The sequence below is a fragment of the Diadema antillarum genome, unplaced genomic scaffold (assembly GCF_040938485.1).
Source record: "Diadema antillarum isolate AM-2024a unplaced genomic scaffold, OU_Dant_1.0 scf00000004, whole genome shotgun sequence".
In the NCBI taxonomy this organism is placed as follows: Eukaryota; Metazoa; Echinodermata; class Echinoidea; order Diadematoida; family Diadematidae; genus Diadema; species Diadema antillarum.
This window is the reverse complement of record NW_027270893.1, coordinates 2,405,597-2,430,220: the sequence shown is the minus strand read 5'-3', so window position 1 is coordinate 2,430,220 and position 24,624 is coordinate 2,405,597. Positions and strand designations below refer to the sequence as shown.

Below are 24,624 nucleotides of genomic sequence, written 5' to 3'. Positions count from 1 at the left end.
ACAAAGATAACATCTGTATAGGTGGTAACTATACACAGCCCAGTCGCTGTACATGGTACGTCGCATAGCGTAACAGCGTCTGGTCGGGCTATATAGGTGGTAACTATAACATGTTGTGTATTATGTGCTTTATACGTTATTTTGATACCTTAGAATATCCCTTGTGACGCTCGCGTACAGCTTCCGGCGGGACAGAGTGGTTGAATATGATAAAATTCAGCTCCCGGTCGTCCGGGTTCTCTGCTCTATAAGCATATGCGTTGGAAAGTAGTACGGTCACGTTATGTCCATGTTTAGCGAGGTACTTCCCAATCGTTTTCCCGACGAAGTAGTGCGAGCCTTCTCCCACGCTGCACGATATCAGCACATTTTCCGCAAAGACTGAAGTGCACCCGATGAGCAGTACACAGAAACATACAGTCGGGACTGGGGTACGTTTCAGCAGAAGCATCATCATTGGCGATCTGAAGAGTAATCTTACAGGAAGAGGCGTGGCCGTAGTGTAGTCACAATTCAAGTTTACATGCGAGAGCTAATGCAGTTCGTGTTATTCAAGTGATATGCATTTCACGTGATAGGGTAAATGCTATTATTCAAGTTAACGACGAAATGATCATCATGTACGCGAACGCTGAGCGACGTCGTAACTAGCAGAAACACTAGCGCTCATCGCCTTCATTTACATGTCGTCGGTGATTATCAAAGATCGCACGTACACGGAATACGGTGCATACTGCATGTACAATTCATATGGAAGCAGAAATCTGTAGGTGATGTGCAGCGCTATAAATATAGTATCAAAGGGCAGAACCCGCGGAACTGTTTGATGTTCACGCCAGATGTAGTTCGCTTTCGCCACCATCACGTCAAACGTTCAAAGTCCACACGCTGACATTAATCAGAATTTTCATATAGGCCGAATATACAGTGGCGTATCTAGGGAAAACGGCGCCCGGGGCAAGCGCGAAAATTGCGCCCCTAATTTCTGAAAAAGTGTTCAACCCCAACCCGATCCCGGTATATTAGGGACTTTAAAAAAAGGTTCGCATGATATGCTTTTTCAAGCACCTAAGAGGGGTCTTTTGAGGGTGATTTAAATGAAATAAATTTTGATACATTTTGGCGAGCGAGCGCAGTGAGCGAGCCGAAAATTTTTGTATTTCAGCTTACAAAACATGGAATTCATGTCATTTTTTCTTATTAAATCTTAAAATTCTAATCTAGATATAGTGACGGCCTTATAGATAACGATTTATACCAACAAACTAAGGACTTGAAGAAATACTCTAAATTAGTATGCGCGAGTCAGCCGAAATTTGTATACTTCTGCGTCATCATTACGTTTTGTTCTTATCTTCTTCTTTTTTTGATAAATTTAGGCGAGCGAGCACAGCGAGCGAGCCGAAATTTTTTGTATTTCAGCTTACAAAACATGGAATTCATGTCATTTTTTTTCTTATTAAATCTTAAAATTCTAATCTAGATATAGTGACGGCCTTATAGATAACGATTTATACCAACAAACTAAGGACTTGAAAAAATACTCTAAATTAGTATATATGCGCGAGTCAGCCGAAATTTGTATATTTCCGCGTCATCATTACGTTTTGTTCTTATCTTTTTTTTGGATAAATTTTGGCGAGCGAGCCGAAAACTTGTGTATTTCAGCTTACAAAACATGGAATTCTTGTTGTTTTTTTGCTTATTAAATCTTACAATTCTAATCAAGATATGGTGACGGCTTTAGAGATAACGATTTATACAACAAACTAAGGACTTGAAAAAAATACTCTAAATTAGTATGCGCGAGTAAGTCGAAATTTGTTTATTTCCTCGTCATCATTACGTTTTGTTCTTATCGTCTTCTTTTTTTGATAAACTTAGGCGAGCGAGCATAGCGAGCGAGCCGAAAATTTTTGTATTTCAGCTTACAAAACATGGAATTCATGTCATTTTTTCTTATTAAATCTTAAAATTCTATTCTAGATATGGTGACGGCCTTATAGATAACGATTTATACCAACAAACTAAGGACTTGAAAAAATACTCTAAATTAGTATATATGCGCGAGTCAGCCGAAATTTGTATATTTCTGCGTCATCATTACGTTTTGTTCTTATCTTTTTTTGATAAATTTTGGCGAGCGAGCGCAGCGAGCGAGCCGAAAACTTGTGTATTTCAGCTTACAAAACATGGAATTCTTGTTGTTTTTTGCTTATTAAATCTTACAATTCTGATCAAGATATAGTGACGGCTTTAGAGATAACGATTTATACAACAAACTAAGGACTTGAAACATTACTCTAAATTAGTATGCGCGAGTAAGTCGAAATTTGTATATTTCCGCGTCATCATCACGTTTTGTTCTTATCTTCTTCTTTTTTTGATAAATTTTGGCGAGCGAGCCGAAAATTTTTGTATTTCAGCTTACAAAACATGGAATTCTTGTCTTTTTTGCTTATTAAATCTTACAATTCTAATCAAGATACAGTGACGGCCTTATAGATAACGATTCATACCAACAAACTGAGGACTTGAAAAATACTCTAAATTTGTATGCGCGAGTAATGAGTCGACATTTGTATATTTCTGCGTCATCATCACGTTTTGTTCTTTTTTGTTGTTGTTGTTAATTTTTGGCGGGCGAGCGCAGCGAGCGAGCCGAAAACTTGTGCATTTCAGCTTACAAAACATGGAATTCTTGTTGTTTTTTGTTTATTAAATCTTACAATTCTAATCAAGATATAGTGACGGCTTTAGAGATAACGATTTATACAACAAACTAAGGACTTGAAAAAATACTCTAAATTAGTATGCGCGAGTAAGTCTAAATTTATTTATTTCCGCGTCATCATCACGTTTTGTTCTTATCTTCTTTTTTTGATAAATTTTGGCGAGCGAGCGCAGCGAGCGAGACGAAAATGTTTGTATTTCAGCTTACAAAACATGGAATTCTTGTCTTTTTTGCTTATTAAATCTTACAATTCTAATCAAGATACAGTGACGGCCTTATAGATAACGATTCATACCAACAGACTGAGGACTTGAAAAATACTCTAAATTTGTATGCGCGAGTAATGAGTCGACATTTGTATATTTCTGCGTCATCATCACGTTTTGTTCTTTCTTTTTTTGTTGTTGTTAATTTTTGGCGGGCGAGCGCAGCGAGCGAGCCGAAAATTTTTGTATTTCAGCTTACAAAACATGGAATTCGGAATTCTTGTGTGAACACAATAACACAATAAACATTGTTATTTGTCCGTGTCATCATCATGTTTTGTTTTTATCTTGTTTGATTTGGTTTTCTGCCCCCTTCTCCCTCCCCCCCCCCCTCCTCCTCCCCCGTCCGGGCAAGTTTTTTTTTTCCCCTTCTTCTTCTTCTTCTTCTTTCTTTTCTTTTCTTTTTTTTTTCATTTTCTCGTTTTTTTGCGCCCCCAAGGAGTGGCGCCCGGGGCACGTGCCCCCCTTGCCCCCCCCCCCCCTAGATACGCCACTGCGAATATACGTATGTATTTCGTCTACGAGCGTAGTGTGGTATTTTCGCTCATACCAACATTGCTGTCCGTCATAGCTAGCCTATAAGGATTTTGCCCTCTTTGATATAGCTCGACCGCAGTACTTTACTTTTTACCAGGTCTTTACAGTTTAGTCAAGCGTGTGGAGGAGACCAATCCAGGCGAGGGAGTGAGAAAAAGATCAAGGTGTAACAAAGTTTTTGTTAAGACGACGTACATTCAATGGCAGTGTCCACGGGTCACTGAAGCAGTATGTATTGACCTCTGATCTCTCTCTCCCCCTGTCTTTCTTTTATAGAGATCAGTGGACACAAACTAACCAATGCCAATTTCACTCTCCATAACCATCCCTCCATGACGAGTATAAAAGAGCTTGAATATATTTTCTAACACTTTAAAAGGGACTGTACAGTACTGGTTGAGGTGGGAATTCAGGTCTATAACATTCCTAAGTGAGATAGTGAGAAACCTCTTATTAAATGTGAAAGAGCATGGGTAATTTTAAGAAGGATTCAATGTTTATTTCATGAAAATTGGTTTTGAAATGGCTGAGATAACCAAAAAAGAGCGATTCTAATAAAGTGTGGGACCCACACTTTATGACGATCGTTTTGTTTTACTTTGTTTTTGGATGTTTCAGTCATTCCAAAACCCGATTTTCATCAAATAAAATTTGAATTCCTGTTAAAATAGTATGCTCTGTACTATATCATAAGCGTTTTCTCGGTATCTCGCAGAAAGTTAAAAGCCCAATTCTCATCTCCACCAATACTGTCAGGTGACTGTATCATCCCTTTAAACTGCAAGCAGTCATAGTAAAGAAAAAAAAAAGCAGGATGAGTAATTGCGACCCTGATAGTCTCTCGTATACTCGTGTGCTTTATCAATCATCTATTTTCAATTTTCCACCGACACTTGTCATGTTCAAATAACTCAAAACATTATATAAAAAAGTAAACCCACTTGATTTTTATTAACTTTAAAGAAGAAATACACACCAGGATTTTGTCAACTTTTTAACAAAGAGGGAAGAATTCCCCACAGATCAACGCAAAAATGATCAAAATCGAATGAGAAATAAGGAAGTTACGACATTCTGAAATTTCACAATTCTTCGGAAAACACTTCTTGACCAGTCGTTATGAATATTCAAATCAGCAAGTTGATATTGTCATGCTCTCACAATTTTTAATTTAGGCCCTATTTCATGTGCAGAAATGACAAAAATCTCACATCTCAGCTTTATGAAAGCAGAACCTGCCTAAAAACCACCCAAAATGAATAATAACCGTTAACACATTTTGGTATTAGATCATGCTTTAACCTGTTTTAGCTGAAAATACATTTTTTTTTTATTCTGCAGAATTTCATACTGTATAACATTATGAAATATTTGTAAGGACTGTTCAAGAAAGATTTCCCGAAAAAATGAAATTGTATAATGTGCGACATAATATCTTTCTTATTCTTATCCAATTTTGTCATTTTTATATCGTTGTCTAGGGAATTTAATTTTTCTTTCTTTCTTTTGAAATTGATTTATTTCTTTTGGGTGGAGTTCCTCTTTAAAGGGGATGGCTAGTAACTGATCAGTGGAAATCAGTGGGAATGCTGGGGGATGATTGTTCCAATCCTTGTGGGATTCATTTAAGAGTACATGATATATCTATTGTTGTGTGAAAATTATTTGCTTCACAAAGGTCTCATATTCAAGTAATGTGCAGTTTAATGTCCCGTCACTGTTCAGGCATGCTAACCTGGAGACATTAAAGGACAAGTTCACCTTCATAGACATGTGGGTTGAGTGAATGCAGCAATATTGGTAGAGCACATCATTGAGAGTTTGAGGAAAATCGGACAATCCGTTCAAAAGTTATGAATTTTTGAAGTTTCTGCTCACTCAAGGCTGAATGAGAAGACTACTATAGCTTGTGATGTCACATGAGTACAACGATATAAAGAAATAATAAAGAAAATTCAACATATTCTCACTTTTCTCGCATAACAAAAGAACACTTGACTTCTCTCTTTCAGAAGGCAGGAGGAATAATATTACCCTTATTATGTCCTTAACAAGTCGAAGAAATGTGCACTTAATTCAAAAGATAAAGTTTTGTGAAATTCCCTTTTTATTTTCTTTATATAGTTGTACGCATATGACATCATACACTGTACTAGTCTTCTCATCCAGCAGTGACTACGCAGATACTTTCATAAATTCATAACTTTTGAACGGACGGTCCGATTTCCCCCAAACTTTCACTGATGTGTTCTACTAATATTGCTGCATTCACTCAATCCACATGTATATGAGGGTGAACTTGTCCTTTAAACTGCACATTACTTGAATATGAGACCATTATAAAGCAAATAATTTCCACACAACAAATGATATATAATTTACTCTTAAATGAATCCCACAAGGATTGGAACAATCATCCTCCAGCATTCCCACTGATTCCAACTGATCAGTTACTAGCCGCCCTTTAAAAGGTCATGAAGGAATTTTGTGAATGTTTGTGTGTGTGCTGGTTTGTCTTAGTGGCATTCAATGATCTAATTTGCGAACACCAATCATCATACATACTGAGCATTACCTGGAGTTAAGCAGAATAGAACAAACAATAAAACGTGCAAGTGATACACTGTAAGTGCACGCCGTTAGCTTAGTACTTGTGATAGTGTATGTGTCTGTGTTAGTGCTAGTGTTAGCATTTGTTTGTGCGAGATATATCTTTGGGTGTGCATAGGTTTATCTTTAGACTAGCGCAAATATGGTATTTCTTATTTCAAACTGACACCTTTGTTTTTATCCAATAATGAAGTAAGGTTCGTTATTCCGAAGGTCTGATGTTCTGAGAGATGAAATAAGATTCTTTATTCAGGAGGTTCGTTAATCCGAAAGGTTCGTTTAGTATACGCACGGCCGTCCAAACTATATCTTTTCAGATTAAGTTATTTCATTTTCGGAATTCGATCATAGTATGAACCTTTGAATGGGGGAACCTTTTTCTTTTTGATTTTCGGAACGACTCTCTATAAGGTATAATATGGAATTTGTGTGTTTCGATCGTAATAACCAATTTTCGGAATACGAATCTTATTTCATTTTACAGTTAAGAGACATTCATATTAACGAACATCCCCCCCCCCCCCAAGTGGACACGCCTTCAAGACACATACCTTACATTAATTTGACTATGATCTGGACGTATATCTCCTTCTCATGTGTCAAATTATTCTGCCACAATCAAGACAACGGACTAGACAACAACATGTTTGCATGCACTTTGATCGTACACGATCGCAGAGATTACGCTTGACGTAATAATCATGATAAGTGTAGGCGTTTGAGATATTCTTCTTGAAAAGACGTATGTATTTAGATATAATTTTTTATTTGAAGTATTCCTTTATACAGATAGATCAAAGCAAATTAGAAATGGTGTAAAGGGATTCGGTACGCAATACTTATCAATGATATTGTAATTATATGCTCGAAAAAAAACCCCAGCAAACAATAAAATGACGTCTACAGTAAGAATTGCATGAGAGGGGTAGGGAGAAAAATAATTATCTCTATCAAAATAGAATTGAATACGAAATGAACTTAACAGTTACCATTACCATAATGATTTTCAGAGCACTATGATAATGATGGAGATCAATACTATGGTGTGCATAGTAGCTGCTTTTTACCCCTCGGATGGCGCGTGTATCGGTGAATGCGGGAATTTACGTGCACGTTTCAGATTTTACCTAACAAAATCACAATAACTTACTGTTTTCAATCGTAAAATGAGGGCAGATGTTGAGTATTTGCTTTGTTTTCTTTTTTTATACAGTCAGTTTTCGATTATCATATAGCAAGGCAATAACGGACATGCAATTGATTGTGTTAATGGTGTGTATTGAGATCATGAAAGTGTCTGCTGTTTATCGTTTTCCCAAAGATGGTTTCTAAATTGTTCAAACAGGAAACGATCTTTGCACACCACGTGATATGACACACGTGTACACAAAAGGATACAGACGAGGGCTTTGAATGCCAATTAAATTAAAGTGCGACTGATCCACGCCAGTTGCAACCCCATTCTATTCAATTCAAATTGTATTTCTAATACCACAAATTCTTTGAAAATTACAACAAGTCATGTAATAGGGAATAATCACATTTAAACGTACATTTAAAAGCGAAAACTTATGCGTGATGGACAAATGCATAATCTATCGATGAAACTATTCGCGTTTCCTGTTTTCTACACACTAATCAAGGAGGTTCGAGAGATGGAGTTACAACTGACTATACCGGGTGTCCCAAAAAAAGCGGAACGGTGGATTTTCAGTACCTTGCTGTCTAAAAGTTATATATCTGTTGACATCATTGGAAAGAACATCTTCCGTAAAAAACAATGATACAAAAATCATTAAATTTGGTTCAGTATTTTTTATTCTACGCCAATTTCTGAAAATGCAGTCATTGCCAAATTTCGCCGGATTTTTGCGACTTATGAGATAATAATTTGAGTGCGACACGCGATCCATACGGTGAATATTGTGTATGCTCGGTGATCCATGTCTACAAAAGATACAGCTTTCACATTGGGCACGGGCCAGGAAAAAAAAACAGTGTGTGTGTGTGTGTGTGTGTGTGTCGCCAATATGAAAGCGTTATCTTTTGCTGACATGGATCAACGAGCTTACACAGTTAACCGTATGGAACGCGTGTCGCACCCAAATTATTATCTCATAAGTCGCACAAAATTGAAAATGACTGCATTTACAGAAATTGGCGTAGAATAAAAAGTACAGAACCAAATTTAATGATTTTGGTATCATGGCCTTTTGCGGAAGATGCTCTTTCTAATGATGTCAAAAAATATATAACTTTTAGAACGCAAGGTACTGAAAATCCACCGTTCCGCTTTTTTTTTTGGGACACCCGGTATAATTATTCAATCAGCCGTCAGTTTTCTATGGATGGACAAAAGAATTCCACAGGTGAATTTGTACCTTTGATGTTCGATGCTTGAAGCCGCCATTTTTCTGAGCAATCTGAAAATTCATTTTTAACGCTAACATAATATCGGGTATATGCTGCTCGTTTATATATCAAATGCAATGAAATTTCACCTAATGATAAAGCATATAAAACAAAAGTCAATTCCATTCGAAAATATGTGCAAAAGTGTAAATCTGAGCTGTATTTTGTGAAATCCACGGTGTTTGAAATTTTACCCTCATAGAAAGCCAGTTTTATCACTTTTCTCCTTATTTCCGCCAAATGAAACTAATATGGTATCATCTTCAAGTATAGTTCTTTATAAACTAATATGTCAGATTAGCGTACAGACACGTACAGTCGAATAATTTTGATATCTATTTCAGCAATATTTGAGCAATTTCTATTCGCGCACCTCCGTGCCTTTACCATCGTCTACCGCCCATCGTTTGTAAGTATAGGGATAGCGAAAAGTACCATCACAAAAGGCGTTTTCACATCAGCCCGATGTTTCGAAATAGCGCGCTGTTTTCTGACTTGGGAAATTAAAAAATATCTCGAGCTTGGATTTTTATCGGGCTGATGTGAAAACGCCTAAAGACATATCATCCTTGGAAAGTGGCTAGTGATTATGCAATGAGACACGAGTCAATTGTCTTCGCATCTGAGCGGCAGATCCATGTTTGACACATACAATTGTACTTCAAATATTTTTGAGTGGCGGCTTCGAGCATGGGATCAAAGCGAATAAGACTGTTGTGACTCCATTTCTCGAACCTCCTTGGTTGTTGTTGGTGAGGAATGATGCATAACACACAAGAAATGCTGTGTTTTGTTTAAGGAATCCATTCACACCTGCGACAGAGCGCATGACTTCTAGGCGGATAGAAAGGAGAGATCCTTGTTTCTTCTCCTCTGATACCTTCGAGTTCAGAAACACATGCAACGTGAAAGATTCATAATAATTATTGTGTATTCTATGAGGCGATTACTATGACTTCATTACTTCAACTAATCTTGGCTATTCAGAGGAAAAAATCGTGTTAAGGTTTGAAATTCCATAACCTTCTCATCTAACTCCCCATTTTGACGAAATACACAATTCTATTCGCTTATTTTGTTGGATTGGTTGCATTTCTGTCAAAGTGGACACAATCCCAATCATTCAGTCGTGACTCCACACCTTCATAGCCTTCTGATTCTATATGTAATGATTTTGCCTAAACCTAGGCTAACCCATATTGTTCGATGATTCTCAATATCACTGTCAATATTTCATTGTCTGTATCTGCACTTTAAATCATGGTCCGTCTTGTTTCAAGAAACACTCTCGACTGACAAGAAAATGTGTGTGTCAAACCCGTAGAGTTATCACGCGTTATGCCCCACTCGTCTGTGAATAATGAGTCACTCAAGGGAAGCGAAATCATTCTGAAAAGTGGGGTCAAAGTACATATTGTGTTAACACTCCGCTAGCTCTAGGCCCATATTGAAATTCATTTGTAATATCATACAGCCAAGATATTATCTTCGACGTTGATAGCTCTTTGTGAGGGACGAATACTAGTAGTTCCGCGTTGTGGTATAGCGGCGGATCCGCACTCTTACAAGCCAGAGCCTCGGCCTCCCCACCGAAAGATATTACAACTATGGATCTCAGGCGACCATACAATGCTGTCCCACTCGTTCGATTATGCGTAGTGTTTTCTTTGGTCGCGGCAACCGTGGCCGAAAACGTGTTGATTTCGTGCACTGTAGGCGAAGGCTCACATTACTTCGTTGGGAAGACTATCGGACATTATCTTGTTAAAAGAGGACACAATGTTACGATGCTGCTGTCGAACGCGTATGCACACAGGGCGGAAAATCCCGACGACAAGGATCTCAACTTCGTCATATTCAACCACTCTGGCCCCGTGGAGGAGGTGTTGGAACGACATGGAGCCTTTTCAAAGGTATCACTGAACCTTAGTTCGCATTAACTTGTGTCACTCAGAAAGAGCAGTATTTGCCATTTTAGCCACATCTGAAATGTATGGTGTTATAGACTTGTGCGAATTTCCAAAGACGATTTGCGCACAGGTGGATTACCAACCTATGTATTTCTTGTCGATGGGCAAAAGGAAACAAAAAAATGTTCGGGGCATTGAAGGTTCATGGAGGATAAATATTAGAAAGAACAGGATAAAAAAAGGCCTATATTAGGCATATCTGTTAAGAATGTATTTACTCTATAAATCATTTCTAACTCCTCTAAATTCTAGTCCCTACTTGCTGTTTATAGTTCACTTGACGAGAGCATTATAGCTCGACCCACAGTTTGGACAAAAGATGAGCTTGAAACTATTCCGTATTAATTGCGCAATTCGCTCTTTGAAGAATGAATATAAAAACTTACACACAAGAAAAAATAAGTAAATTGATAAGGGGTAACCTGTCTTTTTCGCTCTATTTTTGCAGCACTTCTCAAATTAAGCACATTATTCAAGAGCTATGTTGTAAATTTAGCAAGCATTTGTTGTATACAACTGAAATACACTGGTAAGATGATATAACTTAATAGTCATATTTTTCTTTGCTACAGACCCAGTGGCTATGCGGCGTCAAGAATTAATTTTGTACGATGCGTTTGTATCGTTTCTTGTTGACGCAACATGGTTTATGTGAGCTATAGGGGCCAAGCTTTGCTAGTTACAAATATAGGACATATATTGCTTTGCAGCACTGACTAATAGTGCACTATTTTGGAAAATGTCGTCATTAAGAGTGACATATCATATACCAAGAAAGTATACCATGCAGTGTCTACCAGGCCAGTAGTCTGAAATAGTTCAAAATAGGGGTACATAATCACGTGAAGCTCTTCTGATACAATCAGCAGGTAGTTCTAATCCGAAATGTGTATCATGGAAATAGAGGGGTAACCCACGGTATATCTCATAATCATCATCGTCATTCGATGATCAAACAGTGAGATCAATTAAACTTAAACAGAAAGGTACCATATTCGAGCAAGGAACGCACGAAAATGTATACACATTGGGTGCGCAGACAATACAGAGCGCACTCAGAACCTGCGTGTACATTTGTTTCCAAGATGGCCTTAGAAACTTTCGACTTCTGGTTCCTCTACAAAGTCATAACGTCGCAGACTCAAGGCAACGTTAACGACTGCGAGGATCTGCTAGCCAGAAATCCCGACGTCATGCGCAGGCTCGAGCACGGTAACTTCAGCGTCGTCATCTTCGACCATATCTGGCCCTGTAGCCTGTTCCTGGCGATGAAACTGAAGACGCAGGCGGTCATGTCCAGTCCGATGGCCGTAGTGACCGCACTGAGTACGGCGATCGGCAACCCCGTCAACCTGGCCATTTCGCCGGAGCTTCTAACCGGCCTCAATCCACCGATGACGTTTTTCGAGGTGAATTTAAAGGACAAGTCCTCCGTCATACACATGTGGATAGAATGAATGCAGCAATCTTATTAGAACACATCAGTGAAAGTTTGTTGAAAATCAAAGATTCCGTTCAAAAAGTATTTGCGCAGACTATAGTGCAGTGTGTCAATTGATGCGTAGAACGATATGATACTAGGTGTTACAAAAAAATCCCATAATTATATACATATATATATATATATATATATATACATGTACATGTACATATTATATATACCTGTATATATGTTTAAGTGGCTCACTGTTTTGAAGTGGTGTAACTGAACCTCCGTTGCCGTTCATTAAAAGATCAAGTTCATAATACGAAAAAAGTGTCTGTATAGCATCTATTGGAAGACCTGATTATCATTAAAATAACGAGGCTATCAATTCTGTATATTATGTCATACATTTTCAGCGAGTCACTAACGTTCTTACAAACCGAGCCTTCCTGATGACAACATACGTGATCAACTCCCCGTTCAACGAGCTCCGCCACCGCCTCAACATCAGACCCGACATCCCCGGCACCATCAATCATCTTGTGGCCAGCTACCCGTCCCTCTATCTCACCAACATTGACTTCTCCATGGAAATCCCGACCGCGTTTTTCCCAAATGTCATCACTATTGGCGGTATCACAGCACGCCCAGCCGCCGCTTTGCCACAGGTTCGCAGCCTTTGAAAAAAACAATTACCCGTTAAATTGTAATTAAGACCACAAGATTGTTTCTTAACCGTGATTTTGTTAATTATTTATGAGCATTTCAAAATAGTTAATATCAAGACGATCAAGGAAATCTAGTTTATATCGCCTTACGTTTAGATAGTATGAATTTGTGCGAGGACACATTTGACAGAGCATTATCGTAAAGATTCCTGGCTGTTTTGTTTGAAGGATGTAAACCTTGGCCAGAAATCCTCTAATTTCTAAAAAATCAATTTACTGGGTTATCCTTGAAACACTTGAGTAGTATGCAGTTCCATTAATAGAATTAATGCAACACGATTTCAGTGACATTACATTATATTACATGGCTTTGTCATATACAAAACGGCAATGGGATGAATGTGACCACGTGATCACTAACCCTCAATTTGTAATCTTCCTCCACGGACAGAACATTCCCTATTAGAGAACATGCTTAGGAACGCAGATCTTGATAATCTAAGTTAATACTTTTCCCTCTCCCCCTTATATAGGCCCTATATATTTGTTTTTCTCCAAAATCAACTGCTTTTAGCTTTATTTTTTTTTTGTGTTTTAATTTGTCTCCAAACGTTGACATTCTTCCTACCCATTGCAATATTTCCATCTACCAAGTCTACCATGATATTAACTGTCTGTTCCCATGGTAACAGGAGTTGGAAGACTTTATGGAATCATCCGGTGATGACGGGGTCATTCTCTTCACCCTCGGGACGTACTTCCACCAGGTGAGGTCCGACTGGTTGGCACCGTTCGCTGAAGTCTTCGGCAAACTGAAGCAAAAGGTTCTCTGGCAGATGAAGTCAACGCCTCCATTTAAGTTACCTAGCAACGTGAAAACACTCCCATGGTTACCGCAGAACGACATCTTGGGTACGTCTTAAACTGCTGTATTTTTTTACCCTCTCTTCTGAGTGATATGTTACAATATCTACATGTGACACAATCATCATTCCAAATGGCTTATACTTAAAGTTTTTAAAAGAATTTTTCCCCCATTTTTGCTCAAGTGACGTATGTATACAAGATGCATCGACGGAAGAAAAAATATTGATTGGTATTCCACGTAAAGAAAGACAAACCTTCAAAATAGCAAACTGGATAAATAGAAAGGAAGGGTGATGGATGGATGGATGGATGGCTAGATAGATACGTAGATGAATAAATGGATAGATAAGTAGATATATCGATGAATGGCTGGATAGAAGATGAATAAATAGATAAATTGAAAAATGGATAGAAAAGTGGGTGAATAGATAGTATTATAGAAACATTAGATGAATAGATGGATGGATCGACAGACGGATAGACGGACATATAGTAGATTGATCACTAGATAAAAAGATATGTGAATAGGAGGACAGGTGGCAAGATAGATGGATGGAGAGATTAAAATATAGAAAGATGGACATAGACAGACGGACAGATAGTTGGAGATTGCCGTTTTCTCTTCATTCTCCAAGTAATGATCACATCATACTGCTAGTCTTGATTAAAATCGTTGTGATTGATAAGGGGGAAATGAAACAATGACCAACACCAAACAAACAAACTACGTTTGTCGTGAGGGATATTGTTGAAAGACTACATCCCACTTTTATTCCCTCCTCCCTGTACGCAGGTCATCCTAAGACACGACTCTTTGTATTCCACGGTGGAAACAACGGTTTCTACGAGGCCCAGTACCACGGCGTGCCCGTTGTGGCAATCCCTCTCTCGGGCGATGGTACAGACATGGCCGCCCGAGCTGCCCTCCGACAGTTAGCCGTAGTCATTGATAAGACGATGGTAACGGCGGATCGTCTCCACGCGGCAATCGAGACCGTCTTGAACAATGACAGGTTGTTCAGTCTTTGTTTTATCTTCTGTTTCTTCGTCTTTGCCCCCCTTTTCCTCTTTGTTACCTTTCTACCTCTTCTTCCGTTCCTCTTCTGTTCCTCGGCCTCCATCTTCTCCTCCTTCTCCTCCTCTTCTTCTTTTTGTTCTTTTTGTTCTTTTTGTTCTTGTTCGTGTTCTTTTTCTCTTCTTCTTCTTCTTCTTCTTCGGTGTCGTGATAGATATTTTCTTTTCGTCTTTATCTTTCTTCCGCTTGTGCTTTTCATTTTTTTTTTGTGTACAGTTATTTTAATTTCATATGAAATAACATGTTTATTCTACTCTGAATTTTATACCTACCATTCTGTTTGTCGTCGGAAATTAAACGAAAGTTTAATATCCTAAAGATACTATGCAATTCAATGCCATACAATGGTTTGTTATTTCATTTTTCTCGATGATATAACTACATTCATGGAATGATATATCATTATTATGAAATCTCATTATCGTTATAACTGATATTACGAACATCGCTAACTCTGCCAAAAATCTCGCATTACTTGATAGAATAAAATGTCATTGACGTTACTTTGACTGCATTACGAGTGCATAGTGTCGTCCATTAAACTGCGTCACACACGACGTATTAATTCATTGATCATATTTTTTTTTTCAGTTACGCGAGGATAGCGCAGAGGCAATCGGGCATTTTGCGCAGCCGTCCCATGCACCCGGGGGATCGCGCTGCATTCTGGGTGAGTCACGTGATGGAACATGGCGGCGACCATATGCGAAATCCTTCCCTGGAGCTCAACTTTATCCAGCGAAATCTGCTGGATGTGATAGCGTTCCTTCTAGCCGTGGCCGTTCTTCTAGTGATGGCCCTGTTGGCATGCTGCAGATGTGTATTTCGCTGTTGCAATCGAGTGTGCCGGGGGGATAAAGAAAAACGAGATTAACCCATTCCACCTGACATATTTCAAACATATTTTAATTTTGTAAGTGCTTGTCTGTTTCATTGCGGCAATGTGGTACAATAATAGTTGATTGACCCGCAACTCGTCATAGTTATATTATGGTTATGCATATTTGAATAACATTTCGTCACTGGAATTCTATGAAGTCCCACTCACATACAGGACAAACTGTGAAGATTCCAATAGAACCATTCACTATCCCTCACACCAGTACTACAGCGTATGCCAACTCATTCTTCCCACGCACCATTCGGGACTGGAACAACCTGCCTGTTGATCTCGCCGCATACCCATCCCTCATCGCCTTCAAATCTGCGTTGAGGGAACTCTGTAGGATGTAACTCTTCATCCAGAGATTTTTACTTGCACCTGTAAATATTTTGCACCTGATTTCAAATTTCTGTTGCCCCGGCGCGGCGTATGCGTAATGTTCTCGCAGTGCGTTCATCCTCGACCATTTGAGGGCAGCACTTTACCGGAAGAAGAAGAAGAAGAAGAAGAAGAAGAAGAAGAAGAAGAAGAGGAGGAGGAAGAAGTAGAAGAAGAAGAAGAACAACAACCACAAATTCACTGATCGATACCGGAAATTTGCAGCTATCGTCCGCAAACGCGAACGATGCAGAATAGTTGTGCCCGCAACTCGTCACCCGCGCTCCCATAGACAAAGCAGATAAAAGACGTGTGCGGGTGACCGTGATGCTCCCATAGACAAGCACGTAAAAGATGCGTGCCGATGACAGTGATATACTTATAACACGCATTCCGAAGAGAAACCGTCTATAAATTTAAGATTTTCACGGAAAACTGTTCGGTTTTCACCACAGCTTGCTTGGTTTTGGTAATCCTGCCAAGTTTCAAGCGTACTGAACACAGTCCCAGGCATAAATTTTTGTCCAGTGCGCTTGTAGCAATTTGCAGCAGGTATTCGGGTCCCTGACGAGGTGCGGGCACCTCACTATAAAATGGAAATTTGACTTTCAAACTGAGTTATGAGTTATGGAAATTAATTGAATAGAATTAATTGCATGGAATTGAATTGAAAGAAGAAATATTGTAATGAATATTATGGTACTGATATCAATAATTTCATACTGATATTGATACTGATATCAATTATCAAGAAGTTTTGTATTGTGAACAATTTTATTAATATGAATTCAGTGTTTTGTATAATACATTGCAATAGTATATTTTTTGATGAATGTGATATTGATTGATGTTTTGTAATAGAGAATAAATGGTAGTTTAATTGTTATGATAAAAATATGTGTGATTATGATAATGATAATTTCAGGGAGTAAGAAAAGGTTGAATGAGGGAAAGTGAAGAAGAGGATGGTAAAGTTTACAAGGAGTTGGAAAAGAGAAGATGAAGAAAAAAAGAAGATGAGTAGACGAAAAGAAAGTCAATTTTTAGTAGGGTTATTTACATAAACAATAGAGATCATTTATGAAAACAAGAACAGAGGTGTGAAGAATTGTAATTGTATTATTTGTTTTGTTAATGATAAAGGTTAACTTTCTTGTGTAGTAATTAATATTCTAATGTACGTTTGTATATTTGAATGTATTCATGATGATCCTTGTAAGATGTCCGCAATTCATTCTGCGGACTGCAAGAGATGTTATTCAATAAATACCTTTCAATCAAATAATAATGATAGTAGTAGTAGTAGTGATGAGTAGTAGTAATAATAATAATAATAATAATAATAATGATAATGATGATGATGATGATGATTATTATTATCATTATTGTTATTGATAATAATAATAATAATAATAATAATAATAATAATAATAATAATATTATTATTATTATTATTATTATTATTATTGTTATCATTATCATCAATATAATTATGTAACACTCTAGAATTTGTTGGACGTTACTTGAATTTTCTCTCTTGGTGTTGTGACCTAAATAGAGAAAACGAAAACACAAGTTACTCGAACACACACACACACACACACACTCACACATATACACAAAAATACATACACCAAATACATATTGTCAAACCATTCATGTTCATTTTTCAATTTACTTCTTAGCCTACTTGCTAATCTTTTTTTTGACAGCTCTGAAAGTGGCCTGCTATACACTTACTAGCACAGTAGAAATCCGTACAAACAATTGTAACTTGAATAAACAAGTGGAATGATTTATTGTTTTGCTGGATCGTTTGAAACGCAAAAGCAGTTGACGCAACTATAGGAAGCGCTGTAATATGTACATCATATACGAGGGGTAATATCAGATATTAGTGTACATAAATGAAAATATACAATGTATTTTACATAGACAACAGTATTTACAACAAATGGTTGGATTTATATCATATCTGCATTAGCTATAAACACAAGCGGTCATTGATTAATCATATCATACATTTTACTTGATCGGTAAGTTTGTTTTGTAAATACAAATACAATAATTATTTACGGCGAAGATATATGACGCGGTGATTCAAAACACCACCATTCCCGACCTGAATTCGATGGTACAGTGTACACTAAGAAGACTGCGGGAAAATTTTCGTGGAATGTTTCTTTTCACAATTACATCACTCTCTACAACACAAAACTATTTTTGCTTGCCATCAAACCCAGTCGACAGAAACACCGGTAGACATGAAGACAATAATATTAATCTCGGTAAATTTGATGTGGCGAACAAATCAATTCCTTAAAGATTTTTAACGAATGCAATTCTGAAAGAAACTGACACGAAGTGAGATGAGTCCAATGAGTGTGAGGAAATGACGATATCGAGATAGCAGGAAACGTGTAAAACAGGATGACTTATTGAACATTTCAATTTGAGAAGGGACTTGTTGGCGAAGAATTCTTCTTAATTGTGTATTTCATTTATGATGAAAATATCTGATGACTTACACAGGGCAAATTAAAATACGATTTTCTTAATATTGCAACCATTGACTCATGTCAACAAGTAGTGACTAGTCAACTTGTAATCGGCGACTTGACAGAATAATTTTGTAGCAAATACTGTGAGAAAAAAAAAATGACTTCAATATATTGCGTCGGCTTGCGCGATTTGTCGACTTGCGCGTTTACACATACAAGTCTTGCTGTACGTTATATTTCCACAAAGTGACTTCTTGCTACCGTGATTTCGCCTTTAGGGTAATTGTATGCTTCCTATGAAATGCAAAGTTACAAATTAATCGAAACTTGCTCAAACATATACAAAATGCACAAGTCAGCAAAATGCACTAATTATAATGTACTTGGATTATATGATTTTGTCTCATGTCCAATATAAGCTGTGATATCAAAATGATACAGTCATATTTAGCACGGGTCACTACCGATTATAGAACTCATGTAGTGACGATTAACATACCACGAGGTTAGAACGTTAGTGTATGACTACCTTGTCTTTGAGTATATACATCTCCTGTATACACGTGCACATCACGAGGCTCACAGTAGGCCAAAATTTACACAAACAAAGAAGGCATGCGAGCAGTTAAGCAATGTCACGTATACTGTATCAAATACGATTGTAAGAGCACTTTCCAAAAAGCCAATCGCGTATTAATGTACGATAATTTTAGTAAACAATATAATTGTTACACTAATTTGGAGTTATATAAAAGTTATATACACGTACCCATACACATACAAAATGCCCAAAATGATGTCAATAAACTATACGCCTACAAAGGAGAAAAGACCATAAAACGAAAGGAAAGAGAATGATATAATACATGCTGGAAAGACAGAGTGAAGGAAAGGACCAAAGAGATGCATGAAGAGAAAAAGAAACAGCGCCCAGGAAAAAAAAAAAGGCGTTTTGGTGTGCGTTTGCTTCGATCACAGATCGGAAGAAAAGATAATAGAGAGAAATTACCGACAGAGGAGAGAGATATAGAGATATAGATAAAGAGATGGAGAGATAGATGGAGAGATAGATAGATAGATAAGATAGATAGATAGATAGATAGATATCGATAGATAGATAGATAGCGATAGATAGAGAGAGAGATAGATAGAGAGAGCGGGAAAGATAGACAGATAGATAGATGGATAGATAGATAGATAGATAGATATACAGAGAGAGAGAGAGAGAGAGAGAGAGAAAGAGAGAGAGAGAGAGAGAGAGAGAGAGAGAGAGAGAGACAGACAGACAATGACCGGAAACCAGAGAGATGTTTCAACCAAGTCAGAAAACTTTCTAGTCACAAGATAGTTCGCAGTGCCTGGCAAGGTTTTGCCCTTGGAACTTCCTCCGCTAACCCTTGTTCGCTCAGCACGGCTACCGGGTCCTCTTAGCATCCGGAACTCGCTTTCATACCCCAACACCAATACACACATTGCACACTTCGGCACCTATAGGAATACACTCTGCTCTATGGATTACCCCATATCCTTTTATTTTCAGTGGAAGCCCCATGTGAAACCTCTGCTCTTTAAAATTTTATCTATAATATATACATAATTACATTCACATGTATTGTACAGTGTATTTCTCCCTTTATTTGACGCAAAATACAGCATTATGCCTTTCGTTAAGAGGTAAGATGCACAGAAAAGTAATGTCTTTGATTTGTTTTAATTGTTGTCGTTGTCGTTTTAATCAATGCCCAATCATATGAAACGGTAATTGGTACGTATAGCAACTCTTGGTGGTATGAGAAGTGTAATGTCAATGACAACAGTATAAGAATAATTCTTCTTTATTTATCTACCTTTATATTAACTTATGATAAAAGTTAATCTGCACTTTTGTGGGAAGTGCTGCTGTCTGAAATTGAATTGACAATGACGAAATTAATTGATTATACTGAAAGTTCTATAGATTTTCCGGAACACAAAAATTTCGTTGCTGCAAATATTATGATAATTATTGTAAACCGTAAGATTTTGCCTCGCGTATAAACCTTTCCTTCCTTCTTTCTCGTTACTCTTTCATGATGTCCATAGCGTAATTACGTCTTTATCTGTTATTGCGGTGGAATATATCGTACAATTTTAATTCATATACATGTACTTTGATGATAAATGAGCATTATAATATCGAGCTATAACCATAAAAGCCAAATACACAAATTTTATAAAAGTACTGCTTCTTCAATGATGTAAATACAGAACATAACATTTTGTTTTAAGTTGACACTTTATAAGTCACATGGCCTACTTGTCAGCATCAATGACAGGTAGAATAGAAAAGTAGAAAAACAGCAACAACAATAAAAAAGGCAACCTGAAAAATAATGTGCATGGCACAGTAGCTGCACAAGATGACAACATGATGTCTAAAACGAAACCTCTGGTGCATTAGACTAGGTACAATGTCGTCATGACCACGTGGTTATGTGCGTCATAATAGACACTGAGGGCTTGTCACCTGAATGGATGTAGACATCTTTTTTTTTTTTTTTTTTTTGTTCTCAGGCGGTGCCCAGTTGGTGCTGTTCAAAAGGCATGTCCACATCGTTTGAACGCATTTTGACCTCTCAGTTCAAGCAATATTACCAGAGGCAGCTTATGAGATCATTGTCAGGTTTCGTCCCCAGCAAGTTTGATATCCAATTACGTGTCCTCATTTCTAAACTCGAAGTGACGAAACTCGATACATTTCGTGGACACGTTGTAGATTCTGGCATCGGACGCGGTGAAGACGGTGACCATCACATTATCATGTATAGTACGTTGGTTCAAATGCCATCCGCACACACCAGTTCACAGAACGCGCACATCAAATGCCAACTTATGAGCATTTAGTCTCGCTGACCACTTGTGTAAACTGGATTGCGTTTTTCTTGGTGGAAATAAAGCGAATGACTTGCACTAGTTTACCTACAGAAGATCATGACAATAAGCATTACTTTCTGACTCAGGGAAGGAGAGGGGGGGGGGGGGGCAGGTGTGGGGTTAAGATGGGAAATGAGGGATATTGTTGGGAATGTAAGCTACAAAGTATTGCTATGTTCATTACTATTGCTATGGCATTACTCACTAGCTGTCTGTTTGGGGCTTTAGGGAAGCGGCAGCTCGCCATTGAAGTAGCAATAATATGAAAATAGCAAAAAAATCTGATATCTTTTTCCCCTTGGAGAGGCAAAGTCATCTGCACATCAAATGACGCAACTACGCCAAGTGATGTTGCCAAAGGTTACGCCATAGCAAATAAAAACCTACGGTAACCTTCAGGTTAGATGAAAACCGCATGGACAGCACCTACGCCCACAGTTCAATCTACAGCCAGGAGCGAAGGAGTTGTTTCAGATATTTCCGACAGCTCTGCCGCGCGGGTGCCCTTCGGAACCGAATAGTAGCCGAGGTCTTCACTCGGCCTTGTCCGGCCATCTTCGAGGTTCACGAGGAGGCCCGTCGCGACATCGTCGGCCAGCTCGGGCGGCGAGTTCCTGCGGCGTTCCGGCGAGGTGAGGAACTCGGGCTCGTTGGACGAGCAGTTGTTGTGCTGGTTCGCAACCCTCACGCAACTCGGCGAGTTCATGGGCACGTAACTCAGGGAGGTGGTGTACGTCCCTTCCAGATGAATCCGCTGCACGTCTTCGGCGCTTGGCGGCGCCCTCCCATTAATGTCCATTGGTTCGCTGCTCCCACGGTTTGGATCTCCGTCGTTGATGGTACGTGTATTTGAGAGTTCCCCAAGTTGAGCGTACGAATGCATGGAGGGATTCACGGAGTACAGCTCAACTCCGGCGTTTTCCTGAACATGTGCAAACAAAATAATCATAGCGCTGAATTTTTCATTTCCAAGTAAAACATTATTTAGTCACTACAGATATAATGGTACAATTCGATGAGAAGGATCGACTATCATAGCGTCTTCAGTTTGATTAAGCTAAAGAGACATTTATTTGGTTAAAATGAGGGTATGGCATCACCACTCAACAAACTTCCTAGTTTGCCATAGTGACTGTCGACACCGTTTTGCAAAAAAAAAAAAAAAAACACACACACACACACACAAAACCCGCACAAATCTTTTGAAAATCAATAACCTATTCTTTTTATGACGTATGAAACCTTCACGGTCCGATTTGTTTGCTTTCACACTGATCATTAAAAGGTAAGGAGGGCCTGAACATTGGGTGACACTTCAAGACTTAGCAAGTTGTCATCATAGTATGATCATACGCACTTTGGGTTCGTCACTTGCCTCTCGTTCTATCACTTCCTGGCAGGACGGTGAGGGCGGGCCAGTCCCGTTGGTGCGCGGCAAAGTTGGCAGCCTCCGACTGCGCATGCTCTTTTGTTGCCACACGGAGGAGCCCGCTGTGTTGAGAAAAGTGGAGCTAGACTGTGAACACACACTCACTGGTTAACCCTTTGTGTGCATTGAGTGCTGATTGGCACAAAACTCTCATAGTTTTGTACACACTGTCCGAAGTCGTACAGCACAGAAAGGGTTTATTACCTTTTCATCTCATTAATCACTTCAGCATTCCCTCTCTCAATTGCTCAAAAGCAAAAAACATATAGTGAAGGTCATCAGCCACATCCTGAACACAAATTTGACACCCCAATGATCGTTTTTTTCCGTGTCAGAAAAGTAGACTCAATGCCAAGAGTTAAGGTATTAAACAAGATTGCCTATAAAAGTATTTTCTTTCTTTTCATGGCATTCATTCTATTCCATAAAACTCTCTTCTGCATCACTGGCTACTTGCATGAACATTTTTGTTGTTGCTCTGGTAAGGAAAAGATAGTAGAAGTTTGAGAATATTAAAGCTAGCATGATTGGTCCCTTCCTGCTTGAAGAAAACAGCTGAGTAAGGGTTGAAAGTTGGTAAAGTCTCCCCTTCTCGATTTCTTTCTTCAGTGTAGTCCAGCCAGCATCATACAATCGCCTGACGGTCCCTCATTGTTTGATGCATGTAGTAACATTCGCTGAATAGCAGTTGACAAAAGGACTGAAAAAATCATAATCATTGTTTTTCCATCGTTGAGTTGTCTTTTACTATCAAAATAGAAGACATCCACTTTTTGCCCTCCCCTCTGATCTCACCTCTTTTCCTGTTCCAATGCCATGCCGCTATGACAATGACAACAGCGAGAACACAGACAGCAGCGCCCGCAGCGATGGCCACCAGGGTAGTCATATTGAGGCCGGCATTCTCCTGGGGATCTTGGAGAGCAGCTGAAAAAAAAGCAACAAAAACAAGGTCAAAACGTCGCGTTTAACTCGTTCAATGTCACCGCATCACCGGGGTAACATTAGCGAGCTTCAGATCTACGACGCTCACTGTGACGCCCCTCCTCGCGGGATGGATAATGAAATCACCTGTCTTGCGCATTATTGTGCAAAACACTATTTTGTCTTTGCTTTCTTTTGTTTTGATTTGCCTAATAGCCGCGTCGTAGGATAAGAATCTCAGATCTAAAGCTCGATATTTCATAGGTGTAAATGACGTTAAGATGAACACACAGATATGAAGCAGCATAGAATGGCCCTTAAACAGAAATCAGAGGACTTCACGGCTCTTGATAACTCCAAATATCAGAACAGCAACGACGACGACGATAACAACAACAACAACAACAACAACAAAAACAACAACAACAACAACAACAACAACAACAACAACAACTGACCACATTGATCAATTTGGGTTTGTGTGCTTAGAAGTCTACTCTTCCACGTTTCTTTGCAACATTATGCCTTGGAATACGCTTCTATATCACCTTGCACTCAGAAAAGCTTTATGTTGAAAATCACAGCATATTGGAGGTGCATTTTTAAGTTCCTGGTGTCATGAATCGGCAACTCGGCAGTGTATGGCTGTAATGCGCACTGCCTAACATCCTGTGCCGGTTCGTGCTATTAGAACGGGGAGCCAATACGCTGGCATGGCCTGAACATTTAGTGCCGATTGACGAGTTCTTAGAATTCATGTGAAACCATCACGAAACAGCATGGATGTATTAAAACCAGACGAACGCGTCCTTTCCAGACTATATGATTGTATAGTCACCTTGTCGGAACTTGTATCTCACTTTATGGATGTATCAGGGCCTAAACACTATACCAGGGAGGTGGAAGAAACGAATCTCTCTTCCACCTCCCTGACTATACAGTTTACTTCCATTCTCTGTGTCTTTGACTTAGCAAAGTCAAATTACAAAGTCATCAACCTTTTCGCACATTCGTTGCTGTTGTTTCCTCTT

General features: G+C 38.6%; 2 protein-coding genes across 2 annotated transcripts; one reads left to right on the top strand and one right to left on the bottom strand.

Annotated features, from left to right (window-relative positions):
• Window positions 1–10,154: 10,154 nt before the first annotated feature.
• LOC139710206 (UDP-glucuronosyltransferase 2A2-like) lies at window positions 10,155–15,954 on the top strand. Its single transcript, XM_071622169.1, has 6 exons — window positions 10,155–10,472; window positions 11,615–11,938; window positions 12,372–12,623; window positions 13,316–13,535; window positions 14,284–14,503; window positions 15,157–15,954. Exons 1-6 carry the CDS (start codon window positions 10,167–10,169, stop codon window positions 15,437–15,439), a joined length of 1,605 nt encoding a protein of 534 aa, XP_071478270.1. The 5' UTR covers window positions 10,155–10,166; the 3' UTR covers window positions 15,440–15,954.
• Window positions 15,955–21,094: 5,140 nt separating this feature from the next.
• LOC139710098 (uncharacterized) lies at window positions 21,095–23,600 on the bottom strand. The gene is made up of 3 exons (XM_071622068.1): window positions 23,465–23,600; window positions 22,616–22,731; window positions 21,095–22,162 (listed from the first exon to the last, which is right to left on the bottom strand). The coding sequence occupies exons 1-3, from the start codon at window positions 23,556–23,558 to the stop codon at window positions 21,680–21,682; spliced, it is 693 nt and encodes a 230-aa protein (XP_071478169.1). The 5' UTR covers window positions 23,559–23,600; the 3' UTR covers window positions 21,095–21,679.
• Window positions 23,601–24,624: the final 1,024 nt, after the last annotated feature.

Bases quoted from the DNA above. Each gene is read 5' to 3' on its own strand.
- LOC139710206 (XM_071622169.1), top strand. From the start codon at position 10,167: ATGGATCTCAGGCGACCATACAATGCTGTCCCACTCGTTCGATTATGC. The intron at 10,473-11,614 runs GTATCACTGAAC...TTTGTTTCCAAG, and splicing joins GACATGGAGCCTTTTCAAAG to ATGGCCTTAGAAACTTTCGA. The intron at 11,939-12,371 runs GTGAATTTAAAG...ATACATTTTCAG, and splicing joins CACCGATGACGTTTTTCGAG to CGAGTCACTAACGTTCTTAC.
- LOC139710098 (XM_071622068.1), bottom strand. From the start codon at position 23,558: ATGACTACCCTGGTGGCCATCGCTGCGGGCGCTGCTGTCTGTGTTCTC. The intron at 22,732-23,464 runs GTGAGATCAGAG...TTCTCAACACAG, and splicing joins GCATTGGAACAGGAAAAGAG to CGGGCTCCTCCGTGTGGCAA. The intron at 22,163-22,615 runs GCAAGTGACGAA...GCACATGTTCAG, and splicing joins AGGAAGTGATAGAACGAGAG to GAAAACGCCGGAGTTGAGCT.